Raw genomic sequence first — 13,977 nt, 5'->3', positions numbered from 1 at the left:
ATTAGCTTAATTTTTATCTGTCATTCCTAAAAAAAGCACTTATTTACACTGGGAAGGCTTTGAAATCCAATGGGCCTCATCTGAGGGAGTTGTGGTGCTCGACCAAGGAAGTCTCCTAGCAGAAGATGGGCCGTGCTCATGGACTGATGGAGCAGGCTGTAGCTCTGTAGCGTTTGCGCCGGGAAGGCTGTAGTTTTTAGAAAACCTCCTTGGAGACGTTTTGTTGAAAAGCAAACACCACCGAGTTGGCCACTCTACCCTGAATTGTATGTTGAGGCACCACTGCAGTGCGTGGCCTTGCTAGTCTTGCTATGGGTATTGGGGGCTAATAGGTTTGCTTTGTTAGACTTGTTTTGTCCTAAGGAAGTTTGAGGTGAGGAGGAGGAAGACGAGAAGGATGGCAACGCAGAGCAGCCTTCAGCTCTGGTCTAATCCCTGCAGTCAAGTTTTTGTTGGACATTACTTTGCCTTTAGGGTTTCCAACTGTAACACACTGCAGAGTCTTTGTAAAACCCATAGGAATCTACAAAGGAAGGAGACTCTCACAGACGATTCACCTTCATGAAGGACTTTGGTGTTGACAAATGAAAGTTGTCCACTGTCTCGATTTATTGTAGGAGTAGAATATTCCTTGCAGTTTTCAAATCTTAACAAGCTCTGTTCTGTGGTGCTGCAAATTAGTATTTTGTCAATGGAAATGAATTTAAGTATTTTTGTGGACTGTGCAGAGAGTTTATACCAAGCTGGGAGAGCACCATATTTGGCCTTATTATCAACTGGCAGTGTGTGCAGGCATCTCCTTGCCTTCAAGACAGGTCTCTGCATGGGCACCCCACCACAGAGTATTCAAATATACAGTTGGGGTGTTTGGTCAATGTCTAACTTCAGATAAAAAGAATAGTCTGACACTCCTTGAACTCTTGCATGGACCTGGAAACCTTTTGGTGTCCTAACACTCATGTTCAGTGGGATTCCTCCAGCAGGAACACGTATTGAGAAGGTGAGATTGCGGATATTGTTAGATACCCTGGTAAAAATCGCTGTCTCTGAACTGCAGACTTTCATGGGCTTTGCGAGCGAATTACAGGAATTGCAACCACTTGCATTAAAGTGCTTCAGTCTTCATACTGAATGAAAAGTGAAAGGACTAATTTTAAAGTAATAAATTTTCCATCTCTTTAGTAGTTACTAGTTCCAGAAATCTCTCAGATATGGTTATAATGTCTCTGTAACAACGGAATTCTTAGCTGCTCTCTGTGCTGGCGTTGCCATTAAGAGTGGGCAGGCCAGCTATATTCCAATTTACTCGGGCAGCAATGATGTAGAGAGGGGCATTATTCCCTTTATTCCCTGTGTTTGTCTGAAAAGGTTGAAGTTGCAGTCTGGGGAAGCCTGATGGAGAGATGGGGCCCTTTCTGGTGAGGGGACTGCGTTAACATTTACCTCCAGAGACTCCCATTCCCGTTTCCCGGGAAGAAAAGAGTCACCGCGAGGGAGGAGAGTGCGAGGGCTTCGTGCCTCTGCCTCGAATCTGCAGCCCTGAAATTCATTTCTGGAGGTTTAATAGAGACCTACCCTGAAATGAGCTGCACAGCAGTAATAGCCTTAGAAATAATGGAAAAACATGTCCACTTTCTTTCCCAGCTGGAGAAAATGAGAAGGTATTTCTTGCTAAGCGCTTGGTGCTGTTCGATACAGTCTGCCTAGGAAAAAGGGCTGTGGACCTTGCTGGGCTGCCAGATAGCAGCTGGTCTATAAGCTCCGGTGTGTGTGAAGCTCACACATGTTTTCATTCCTTTTCTTTATCAGAAAGCATCAGTTTAGGCTTTGGGGAAAGCTCCTGCACCCGTCATGCTCCTCTTCCTTCCTTTGAGCAATCTCCATCTCTGTAACCTACTTTTGGGAGGCAGGATGTCATCACTGGATGCCTGCACTGTTAATAAGCTCTGCCTCTGCTCTCCATTGGGTCAGAAGACATGGGCAGCGGGGCCTGAAGCAGTGTGGGCATCTTCTGCTCAATGCCAGGTGTTACTGACAGCAACAACTTCTTGCAATTAGGCTCCTGCAGCAGGTAGTTAACCTGAAGGGCAACGGCTGATTGTCTCTGTTGAACTTTTCTGCTCAACTTTAGCTTTGTATTTAAACCTCAGCGCTTTGCCACAGCTTCCTTGCCCCTCTCTTCCTCCCAGGCTGGAGACCTATAAACCAAGGACAACAGTTGTTAATAATCTAAATCAACCTTTGCCTTTCGATGTGTCACCTTGAGCCACAAGACCACAGCGACCAAAATGAGATCTGTAGCCCTTGATACGGAAGGAGCAAAAGCATCCCCAAAATGGGCTTTCTGCAAAATGCCACTGGCTGGAGATGCAGCCTCTGAACGTTGCAGGTCACTGAGTCAAAAGCATCTGCGTACGTGGACCAAAGGACTGAGACCATAGCTGGAGACCTGCGGGTTGCATTGCTTGGCCGCTTGTCCCTCACAGCTACTTCAGACAGGTTCTTCTCTTGATAAGGGTCAGCAGCAGCCAGCCATGGCCATGCAACTGAAGGGGTCGGTGGGAGATGCTGTATTTTCCCATCCATGACTACGATATGAACTTTAAACTTGTGTCTAAGAGTTAAGACGGGCTGAAACAATGGTGATGCCATTTGCGTAGGTTCAAGATAAGCAGTGGTTGTTTCTTGACTGTTGCCTATTAGGGATTTCCATGTTTGTTTGCCCCCAAAGTCCCAGGACACTTGGAAATTTCAGTTTATGCAGGGATGTCTTAACATACGCAATCCCAAAGCATTCAAATTGAGTCAGTCTGTTTCTCTCTTGCCTTGGTAGGGTTTTTTTGGTACCACTTACATTGAGATACACATGAGAACCTTTGTTTCTGCGGCCAAGTATTGGTTAATAATTTTCAGGGTTCTCGCTGCTTCATTTGGAAGCTGTAATTTCAAGAACAGAGCAAGGGATCAGGTTGTCTAGCCTGCAAATATTTACCATTAGTAGAGGCTTATAGCTCAATTATAAATATTTTTATTTTTCTTGCCTGTTTGGGAGAAAATAAGTCATTACCACATTATGAAAAATGTGATATTCTAGAGTCATAGGGGTACATATTAACGTCTTTTGAGACTAAGATTGAAACAGAAGGGTGTCTATTTAGAAAGGTAAAATGTGTAGGGAATTAAATGGCCAAGATAGTAGGACCACTGTCCTTTGAAAAACAACAGTACAAAATCTCATCTTTGACAATGAGTAAAAATGGCTCATACTGCAGAGGAAATCAGAGTGGAAAATGCGTTCAAAATTGTATGGTCGCAGCTCTCAGCAAAAGGAGATTGCAACTGTGGGAAGGGAGCAAGAGAGAATATAAAACTCCCCAGGTCCTGCTTCGATTTTCTGAGTTAGTTCCAGTCTAGTTTCTCCATTTCTGAAGCTAAAGTTCAAATAGTTCTTATTTATGTGTTTATTTGTTCCCCCTTTGCTGAAGACTCTTCAGGCTGCAGGTGTGTCTGAAACCTGCTTCCCATTGCTGCTGTGAGCTGCAGCATCCCAGTCTGTCTCTTTTTGGGGACAGAAAAATGTCACATTTTCAGACGACCAAGCAGGGAACCGGTAGTTCTTGGAGGACATTGTGTGTTTGGGGTTGCAGACGTGTAGTGCAGCACGGTCACTGTGTTAGCTTCTCGCTTTGTGACTCAAACCCACCTGCAGCTAATGGGCACATTATTCTAATGAGAAGACTCAGGCTGAAAAACAAAGGGCCTCGGGTGATACCATAGAGCATTTACACGAAAAAATTGAGTTATAGGTAGAAACTGGTTGACAGATACGACGCAAGACAGATTCTGCAACTGCTTGTTAGGGGTGAGAAGGGAAAGGTAAACGTGGGCAAGAAGATGATAGAGAAAACTAATGAAATGCCAATAGTCTTTCCTAGATGTTTTGTCTCTGTTTTGGACGTAGGTCTTGAGGAGGTTGATGCCGAATCAGAATCACTGTCTGCACACCAAGGGAGGCAGCACATCTGACATCAATAAACCAACCACCCTCTAATTTCCCAGTCTTCCATGGCATGACTGACTTAAAGAAAATAACTGTAATTTAGAAAACACCCTAACGCTGCCACGGGGATTAATTGCCATCTTCAGCTGCGGAGTTGTCTTAGCGTGGAGGTTTGTGCTGTCTCCCAGCCACATTCCCGTTGGGATCTGGAGCCCATTACTTGGTGTAGGGCAGAGCTTGCTAACGGACAAGCATCCTGCATCTTCCTTTATTTTTGGTATTCCCTCTTTTCAATGCATCTCAGAAGGAGATTTGTGCTTACCTTTGCAGAACCGTTCTCCTGTTCACCTTGATGACCCCCTTGAGTCATCTGCAAGAACTGTTTTTCCACAGCTTTACAGAAAATGAATGATTATCACCTCTGTTAAGTAAATATATGCATCTATGTATTCTTTCTGAATTTTTTTTTTTTTTTTTTGACACATGCAGCCCTAAAGAATCTTGTTGAACAGCTTTTGGGATGCTGGGGAAATGGCAAGGCTTATTTGGAATACTACCTAAGTCACCAGTTTAATACCCCATTAAAAAGTGTGCTCACAGGTGTGTGCAGGAATGCAAATATTTGCAGTGGTGTTCAGCCCATAGGTATTTTCCTGCTGTCAGTTACAAGAGTTTTTTGGAAGTAATATGAAATACACTGGTTATTATAATGTGTTTTCTGCTGATGCATGAGTTAAAGTCAGTCTGGGTGGTGCATGCTTTACTTTCACGAATTACTGGAAGGCTTTTTCTCTGCATTAATTCTCTTTCAAATATGCATAGCTGATATTAGGGAGTCTTTGTGATTTCTCTTTTGGTTTCGAATAGAATGTTCTGTTCTTTTCATAGGCTGAAATTGTGAGAAAATATGAGAAGTGGGTGAAGTACCTTAAATTGTGCTTTAAATCAAGAGACTTTCCATGAAATGATAAGCTTTCTTATCAGATTGCTTAGGTATCTTTTGAACAAAAAAACAAGCTACAGGAGTTGAAGAAATGTCAGATGCCAGCAAATGATGGCATATGTGGCATTACTACCATGCGACATCTCTCAAAACACTGATTTTCCTCCCTTGTTCTTCATATTAGCATGTCTAGCAGCTTTTGTGTTTTATGTAGAGGACAGAGTCTTCAGTCAGAGCATTTGATTTATGCTCTTAAAAATAAATTAGGGAACAGCGGGTGAAAGTGATTCCTGCACATGAATATTCAAGCTTTACCTCAGCTTTTCCTGTCGAAAGAATAGAGTGATAAAACTTTGCTGGGGCCAAGGCATCGATATGACGTCATGTAAAAGCTTTATTGGCATGTGGCTGAGATGACTCAGAAACGTGTTGGATATGGCCCCTGCCAAAGCAGCCCAGATTCCTCCTCAGAGGGACACTGGGAGGGCAGAAACATTACAGCCATGCTCCCATCTTCATCCTTATATTCATATTTTAAGGTCTCAGCAGAATAAGGGAGGGTTGGCAGGAGGCTCTGGGAGTTACGAAGCTAAATCAGAACCTGACAGACATCCGTTTATTTCTTGTCAATGATTTCTTATGTAATTGCATTGTTTAAGGCTGGCCTCACCAAGGTGTTGAGGCACTTCAGGTAGGCCATAAGATTTCTTTTTTTATTTGAAAGAAGGATTTATCTCTTTGTTATTAAGAAGGAAGAAAGAGCAACTTCCTTAGTACTTTCAGGATGGGAATTGCAGGACCTTGTGGATGAACCAGGAGCTTCTGTTTAGGGCCCTGTGATAGGGGCTTTTCAGTGAAAATACAGAACACGCTTGTGGATGTGACATGGATTTCCTCATGTCTTTGTTCTGGTCTCTAAAAGGTGAACTATGTCCACAGATTCCTTTTCATCCAAGGGAGCATTTAGGACTATGAGGTACTCGGACACTTTGGGAGAAGGCACATTAATGGACAGGTGATTTCCTTTAAGGTCTTCTCTTTTTTCCCCATGTGCTTCCTCCACAGATCCAGTGCACGGACCGCAGAACGTGGAAGTGGTCGACATCCGTTCGCGGCAGCTGACCTTGCAGTGGGAGCCCTTCGGCTACGCCGTGACCCGCTGCCACAGCTACAACCTCACGGTCCAGTACCAGTACGTGTTCAACCAGCAGAAGTTTGAAGCCGAGGAGCTCATCCAGACCTCGTCCCACTACACCTTGCGAGGCCTGCGGCCCTTCATGACCATCAGGTTGAGGTTAGCCCTCTCCAACCCCGAGGGCAAAATGGAGAGCGAGGAGCTGGTTGTGCAGACCGAGGAGGATGGTGAGTGGGGTTGGTTTGCTTGGTTTTGGGGACAGCTGCCCAGCAGGGTAGCCACAGGGCAGCAGTAGGGTTAGTTCTATGGAGGCCACGTTCTGAACTTCCACGGGCCCTCAGAGCGATGTCCTTTCTCATACAAGAAAATACAATTCTACCATTTGGTGATTTTTGTCTTGCTTCACTTTACTGCCCCTAGAAAGCTGTATAATGTCCTACTTTTCAGCACGTATCTCTTCTTATTGCCAGGCTTCTAGGCGTAAGATTTGGTTCCATTTCTTTGGGTGCTAACTTGTCCCTTAGTGATAAAAAAGAGCAGTTTTCAGGAAGCACTGATGACAACCTCTGAGTTTTGTTTTTCCCGTCTTTGCTGGCTCAGGCCAAGGACTCGCCTAGCCCGGCAGCCTTCGTTTTCACCAATTTGTTAAAAAGAAAATGTTCTTCCACTGCCGGAGCTGTTAGGAGGCGCTGCCCAAGGTTGAAAGTGGCTCCAGTATATCATGGAGGGGACGTGAGAAGATGGCAAATCTTTCAGGAAAAAAATGAACAGGGCTTTTCGTGAGGCCGGCTTGAGAACGCGTTTGGTTATCTTTCACAGCATTAACATTTTGCTTGGCTATGTGGATTTTTAGCTGGCCTTGTAGCCATAATGAAACATAAATCTTACATTGTTACTCTCCTAAGGAAATCAACCTTTCATATTGATAAAGGGGTGCAGGCCGATAGCGTTTTTGCACCAAGGTGCAATCTGGCTGCTCAGATACGTGGAGTTTTATTGTTGTGCGGGTGAACAAGGACACATTAAATTCCCTGCGGAATGCGACTGTCCTTTGACATTGCAACCAGAACGGGTGGTAATTCCTGCCCTCAGAGCCCCTCTGTTTACTGTATCTTTAGCAGGTGGGTAAATGCACAAGGCAGCTTGTGAGCAAAATGCAGATGCCCGGTCCTGCAGCCCTACAAATTAGGGGAGAACACGTGGCCTTTGGAGGAGAGCATCGTTCCCATCCTGGCTGCTGCTTTGTGGAACACCTTGAGGTGTTGCACGTAATGGTCCATCTGTAATGGTCCCCGACGCAGAACACAAGCTAAGATAGCAGTCATGAGGGGCACGGGTGAATGAAGATAGAGGAAGAGCTGGAATTCCTCATGGAAACTGATCTCTGAAGGAGGCTGTGCTGCCTAGATATTACAGACCTCCATGGGTGTCTTTTTGCTGAAGGACACATCCTGCTTCTCTGTGGGTGTACTGTTCTGCCAAGTGTGTGGGAGAAGTATTTTGTGGCTCTGGGAGACTGGTAGGTTTGTTAATGCCACGGAGTTGTTGACTGTGTCTGGAGGGAGCACAGCTCTATTGGATGTATCTCTGGATTGTTCCAGAAGGGTTTGGAGGACAGGGAAGGGATTAACACGAGATCTGCTCCGACTTCACCCATCATTCTCTGCCTTGGCCTCCAGAAGTTCAGCTAAACACCCAGACAGGGGAATTTAGGAGTTGTTACAGTTGTGGTTATTTAGTGACAGAGCCACAACTTGTCCTAATGAGTGCCTAGATCTGTAATAGGAAATTCCTGGGATGAGTGTTGTGACGCAGTGAATGTGAGGGAATCTAGCTCAGGATCAAACACGCATGATGAGATATTTAAACAATGAGAAGGTCATACTGAAGTTGAGTAAATAGTGTGCAATGCCACTGCTCCTTTCCATTGCAGAGACCACCCTAGGTTACGTTGCCAGGTCTCCAACTGACCAGACTTCAGGAAAAAAACAGTACAGACCAGTCTGGGCAGAGTAAGTCTATGCAGAATGACTCAATGAACGTTACTGGAGATCTAGTTTGTCCAGAGTTATCTTAGTTGTCCCTGCATCTTACTGCATTTTGCTGTTTAGACACAACCTGAGGGTTTCCAGTAGCATAACAACATGTGGAAGCAGGATTGGCATCTTCCTGCACAGAGACTTTTCTTCGGGAAGTGCAAGTAATACTGCTTAAATCACCTTCAGTTCATGAATCTTTATGTACAGAATGTTAATTACTGTTATTTGCACTTCTGTACATATCTGTATTTGAGGCTATGTTAAATTGGGCTCTTTTTTGAAGTTTGTTTCTGAAAGATACGTTTTTGGCAGTTATTTAAATAGACGGGAAAACAAGAAAAAAATGCACATAGCAATGGAATATTGATGTTTGAAAGTAATAAGTTCAATGCATAACTTAGCATAAAATTAAGCTATTATTGTGTGATGTTTTATGGGATGTGGAAACATAAATTTATGTGTTCATGTAAGGAAAGCACTTTCTGCTGCCTGACTAGATAAGCCCATGTGAATTTACCTTCTCTGTCTTGGTTTCCATGTTAGGTACTGAATGATCTACTGCTTCTATGCTGTACGGGAATAAGGGGCATATTGATGATAACGTCATTTCTTCATGGATTATGATTTTCCTTATGGCCTAGTGGCTGCATTAGGGTTATTTGAACCAAGGTTGAGATTAGGCCAAAGGTTTGGGGGGTTGGGGGGGGTTGAGTTTCTTTTCTTCTCCTCTCAGCTCTGCACATGCATTTGGATGGACTCCTGGTATCTCTTGATGTATGTGGCATCTCGAGCTGGTGATAGCTTCTTACATTATTATTTTTTTTTAATTTGTCTAGTTCCTGGACCAGTTCCCTTGGAATCCATCCAGGGAGGACCTTTCGAAGAGAAGATCTATGTTCAGTGGAAGCCTCCAAATGAGACAAACGGCATCATTACGCTCTATGAGGTAAGGAGACCAGATTGCTGTCAAGGAATAGATGCCATGGGGCCTGTTGCATATGTGCTAAAGCCAATCCTGAGCTCTGAGATATTTCAGCAGGTGCTAAAAGAAGTCTGATTAAAATAGATGAGAATTTTCAAGGTAGTTTGATGCTGTCATTGAAAATATTTCTCAGGTTGGACAGAGAAAAAAAAATATACATATTTATGGGAAACAAGGGTCATATATTCTCCCATGTCTTAGGTGTTTAAATGCTACCTTTTTTCTTCTGCCACATTTACAAGATCATTTTCTTCCCGTTCTGTTTCTTGAGGTGTACTTCTGTTAGGTTTTTATATCATCTTAAAATACTGCAACCAACTGCTCTCTCTGGCTTCCTAGTAGTCATAATGTTTTCCAGACACTCTCAACAGAATGCAGCCATTAGGTTTTATCTTATACTTCTTCCCTTGCATACATATGTTCTTCTTTAATCTTTCAGTAATATGTATTTCTGTCAGCAGCCCCCTCAAAATACAAAGCTGGCTGTAGATGTTTATAATACATCTATTATATTATACATGCTAATATAGTATGAATATAAAGCTGTATAAAGATGGCCTATGGCCACTACATACAGGATGGAAAAAATGAAGCATGATTCTAGAGTGCATCAAAGGAGATGTTTTGAGCTGAGATACAGGAGTGTTAATGTGGTTCTGGGGAGACTGTCACGTATGTCTGCATGTGAGAAAAAAGAAATTTAAAGAAAGGACTGCTTGGGGGATCATGGAAAACGAGGAAGTGTCCAACAGAAGAAGATACAGATAGGTTTATTAAACAGTGGGGAGTGGTGCAGACAGTCCAAACTGTTGTTGGCTGAGCATGCTTCTGTTGAGAGATATAGTATGCTTAAAAAAAAAAAAATTGCTTTTATGGTGCAGTACAGATCCTTGCTGCAGCCTCAAGGACAGTGGTGTGCTAAGGAGGGGCAAGAACCACTTGCCTGCTTTCTTTTTTATGCTGAAAGAATGAACAAGCTGGTTTTGGAAGAGGCATGGCTGTGGGAAGTGATCTGGACCCTCAAAACGAGATTCTGGGTGCACTTTCCTCCTCCTGATCAGCCTCTCCTCTACTTTGGGACAAGTCATCATGTAATATGTCACCCCTAGATGTGCTCGCTCTCGCTGGACCATGTTCTGTGTGTGTAACACAGTGATTGTCCAGTGGAACCAACCAACCAAGTTTCATGTTGGGCAACTTGCAGCACAAGCAAGATGGCCGTTCTTCCTCCTGGGCTTAAAAGTAACTGCGCTTTCAGGTCCTCTATTCAGCTGGCGTGCAGGGGGTGTACTGAATTTGATACAGTAAAGCTAAATAAATAGAAGTTCCTCACACTAATTTTGTGTCATTTCAGCCAGGAAAGTCTTTGAGTAAAGTGAGCAGTCATGTTTTGTGGGTCACAGCTGAGACACTGGTTCAAGTCTATGTAGGTTGCGTATGACCTGACTTATCCTGGAACCAGAGCTACCCCTCCTTTTCCATATTTTTAAGAGATCTTCCATGGGCTAATCTCTTTATATGGGTAAGGAATTCTACAAGAAACCTACCTGTATTTTTTTAAGAATTGATTAGAATAGAACCAGTTACAAGTTCATTATTGTTCTGGCAACAGCAAGGACCAATAATAGAACACATTTAGAAATATTCCAAGTCAAATGATGCAAAAATAACTCCTTTTAATTTTTAAAGAGTCCGTTTCCTGCTAAAATATTGCCTTGGGCTCAGCTCATTGAAAGGACTTGAGTAATCTGAGCAGCTTTTCTGGCTGAGCAGCTGCATAGAGATACTCCAGTGCCTGCAGGGTACTGATGCATCATGACAGTGTCTCTGCCCCTCAAGTCACATCATTGCTTGGGTCTCAGTGGAGGCGCACACAAAATATTCCATTTCTGATAGTGACTCTACACATGTATGACAGCTGAAGCCAAAGAGAAGTCAAGGTGAATGAATTCCAGCTCTTCTTCCTTTTCATTCTTCCCCTCAACTCCGGAGAGATGAAAATCTAAGTGTTAAAAACATCAGGAGGAATGAAGTGCCTGAAGGTCGACATGAACGGAAACTCTCACTAACAGAAACAATCACTAAGCACAAGCCCACACTCTGAGACAAGTGTTCATCACCTGGAGATGCAAGTACAGATGACCAGTTATGTGCAGCTTGGAGAGGTGGCCAGAGCACTCTTAAGGCAGCTGTCAGGCTGTTCAAGTCCCTATTACAGGCAACAGTATGAGTGTTTATTCTTGATATCAGGAGCTTCAGTTTCTGATGCTCCTCAGTAACTAAAACACAGGTTGCACGGAAACATCTTAACCTGCTACCTGGAATTGAAGTGTAATCTTCCTAAAAATACTGAAAAACTTCTTGTATTGCCCAGGTAATGGATAGACACTTAATGCCTGCAAGTTTGTGTTGGTATTATTTTAAGATTTCATGCCATGTATATAGGAGTGAAGTAATTCTTCAGCAGTAGTGACCTCCAATGTGTTGTTTGAGATGGAATTCGAGCATTATTGAGTATTTCTGTCATCTTGTCCTGCTTTAACAGAGTTCAGCTGGCCTGTCTATTGAAGAGGAAGAAAATAAGTAGTAGGTAGTTGGTGATAAGTTTTCAGTTCTTAGAGATGTCAGTGGTCTCCCACACTGATACAGTGGGAATAGAAGCCTTTAACAGCAACAAAAATGTCAAAACTACAACCCTAAACTACATGAACCTGTGTAGCATATAGATGTGAAGTATCTATAGGGAACACTGTTTCTGAAAATAACATCCGCAGTTCCAATCTTTCAGCAACAAGACTGAGGAGACTCGGGTAATGTCCTGGCAAATTTGTAGCTATCTAGACACTTCACAACTGTTTTGTTGTGTTGAAGGAGGCAAAAAAAAATCCCAAGCACCCATCAGAATTAAAGGAAAAATCTCTTTCAAAGTATAGGTCAAGGAACATCATTTTATGAATGTGGGTTAAGTGATACCAAGATCTGCATTACACTGGGAAGTAAATGTCTAGGTGGACAAAGAGGTGTCTTGCAGATAACTCTCATACTTACTCAGGCACAAAGGCTCTTAAGAAAGGCTCCTCCTTTGCCCATCTAGATGATACTTCCTTACCATTACCAGCCAGCTTTGTTGTATGCAGGTACTGTATTTTCCCTCTAATTTTGTTAAAGTTATTGTCTCCAGGCTTCCAAATAAGCGCACTGCTTATTCCACTTACGTCCTACTTGCTTTTCTTCGGGACAGATTTTCCCCTTGGATCTCTAATTATTCTTGCAGCTCCTTGGCAGAGAGACTTCCATATCTCACAAATTGCCATTGCAACTGGCACGGGCCCCAGTTATTTGCCAAGTGGGCTGAAATTCAGTAGCACAATCTTCAGCAAGTAATTTGGCAGCCAGCATCACTAAGTTCATAATGGCTGAATACCTCTAAAGAGCCTAAACGAGGACCTTAAAGAATATTTTTGACTTACGCAGAGCTCCTGTGATGGACATTTATTCTGCATACTGCTCTTGTAGTATTTTAAAATAGTAGTATATTATCTACAGCCTTGGATTTAAGGCCAGCTAAACCCCACCCCTACATTCAGCTACACAACTGTCTCACTGCATTTGGCCACAGATGGATTTGGAGGGAAAGAAATCTTCTGGATCATGAGATTAGCAGGTAATTGCATTCTCTTTCTAGAGAGCAAAAACCTCTTGTTCAAGGGGACTTGGCAAGCCCCAAGAATTGGAAGTCTGTTAATCAGCACACTGGGAAGATTGGGATATGAGCTATGCAATAAATGGATTGATGCTCAGGGAGCACAGCAAAGCAGTTCATGTAACGAGGCTGTGCCAAGTTAGTAGGTGTCAATTTATCTGTCCAGTCATACGAGGTGTGAGGAGGTATCTGGATTGCTGCTGTGAGGAAGTCATGCAAGGGAGATAAAACTTGTAGCTATAGGCGAGTCGACGGGAAGGTTGAGGCACATTATTTACTTACATGAGGCAGGTAGATCAAGCTGTGCTCAAAACCACAGATGAACAGTGATGAAGGATCTTTTCTGGTACAGTGGTTTGGTTAGACTGCCCTATATGGATAATTTTACATGATGTTCAGGAAAAAGGCCTTATATCAGCTCACTGTCTCCTAACTGGCTCTAAGTGGCAGAATCGAATAGTGCTGGAATAAATCCCGTCCCACATTTTTCCTCCTTGCAAACTCAAAGAACCACAACTTGTTTCATGCCTTTTACCCATCGTGTAAAAGCTGCTATGCTTTAAAATCCCTAATAATCAAATAGGATGGTTAGTGTGCTGGTACTGTGTGGCAGTTCAGCCCATGTGTACAAAGACAGAGGAATAAGTCTGTCCAGCATCAAACAGCAGGAAGATGCTGTTATTGAAGGAACATTCAGTCTAATTCAAGGTCACCAGTCAGCTTTTGCAATTCAGTAGTTCTGCCTGTAGATCGGGTGAGGTTGGCTCAGAGTCTTGTTCCCCATTCAGATGGAAGTGCTTCCCATGCACATATGGATCCAGGTGTTTTGTGCAAACTCATATTTAATTTGGATAACATAAATAGAAATAATCCTGTATATCTGCATTTTGCTGACCATTTTTGGCAGCTGGAAGCTTACCGGTGTACAGTAAGATGTTGGGTTTTGCCCTTGTAAATATGTTCTGCTTTATTCAATTTCTTCCTCAGAATTGTCAATTTTTACAGCATTTCTTCTTTAAAGGGAAAGAAAGAGAGAAAAAAAAAAGCAGCAGTCCTGTCAAAGCATTTGTCATGTTACAAGGGGAAGGCATCGTTAGGACACATTACAATCTGGAAAGCATTTAAAGAGTGACTGCAGGATACTCAGCTCCTTGGTTAGACAAATGATTCTTGGG

General features: G+C 43.1%; 1 protein-coding gene across 1 annotated transcript in view; it reads left to right on the top strand.

Moving 5' to 3' along the window:
• Positions 1 to 13,977, top strand: part of PTPRT (protein tyrosine phosphatase, receptor type T) — a 288,987-nt gene that overhangs the window by 143,732 nt on the left and 131,278 nt on the right. The window contains exons 8-9 of the mRNA XM_026042039.1: positions 6,009 to 6,305; positions 8,954 to 9,063. Coding sequence (XP_025897824.1) covers positions 6,009 to 6,305; positions 8,954 to 9,063 — 407 coding nt within the window. The remainder of the gene's footprint in view (positions 1 to 6,008; positions 6,306 to 8,953; positions 9,064 to 13,977) is intronic.

Source organism: Nothoprocta perdicaria, unplaced genomic scaffold (genome assembly GCF_003342845.1).
Source record: "Nothoprocta perdicaria isolate Ctin4 unplaced genomic scaffold, notPer1 scaffold_3, whole genome shotgun sequence".
In the NCBI taxonomy this organism is placed as follows: Eukaryota; Metazoa; Chordata; class Aves; order Tinamiformes; family Tinamidae; genus Nothoprocta; species Nothoprocta perdicaria.
This window is presented reverse-complemented; position numbering and strand designations above follow the sequence as displayed.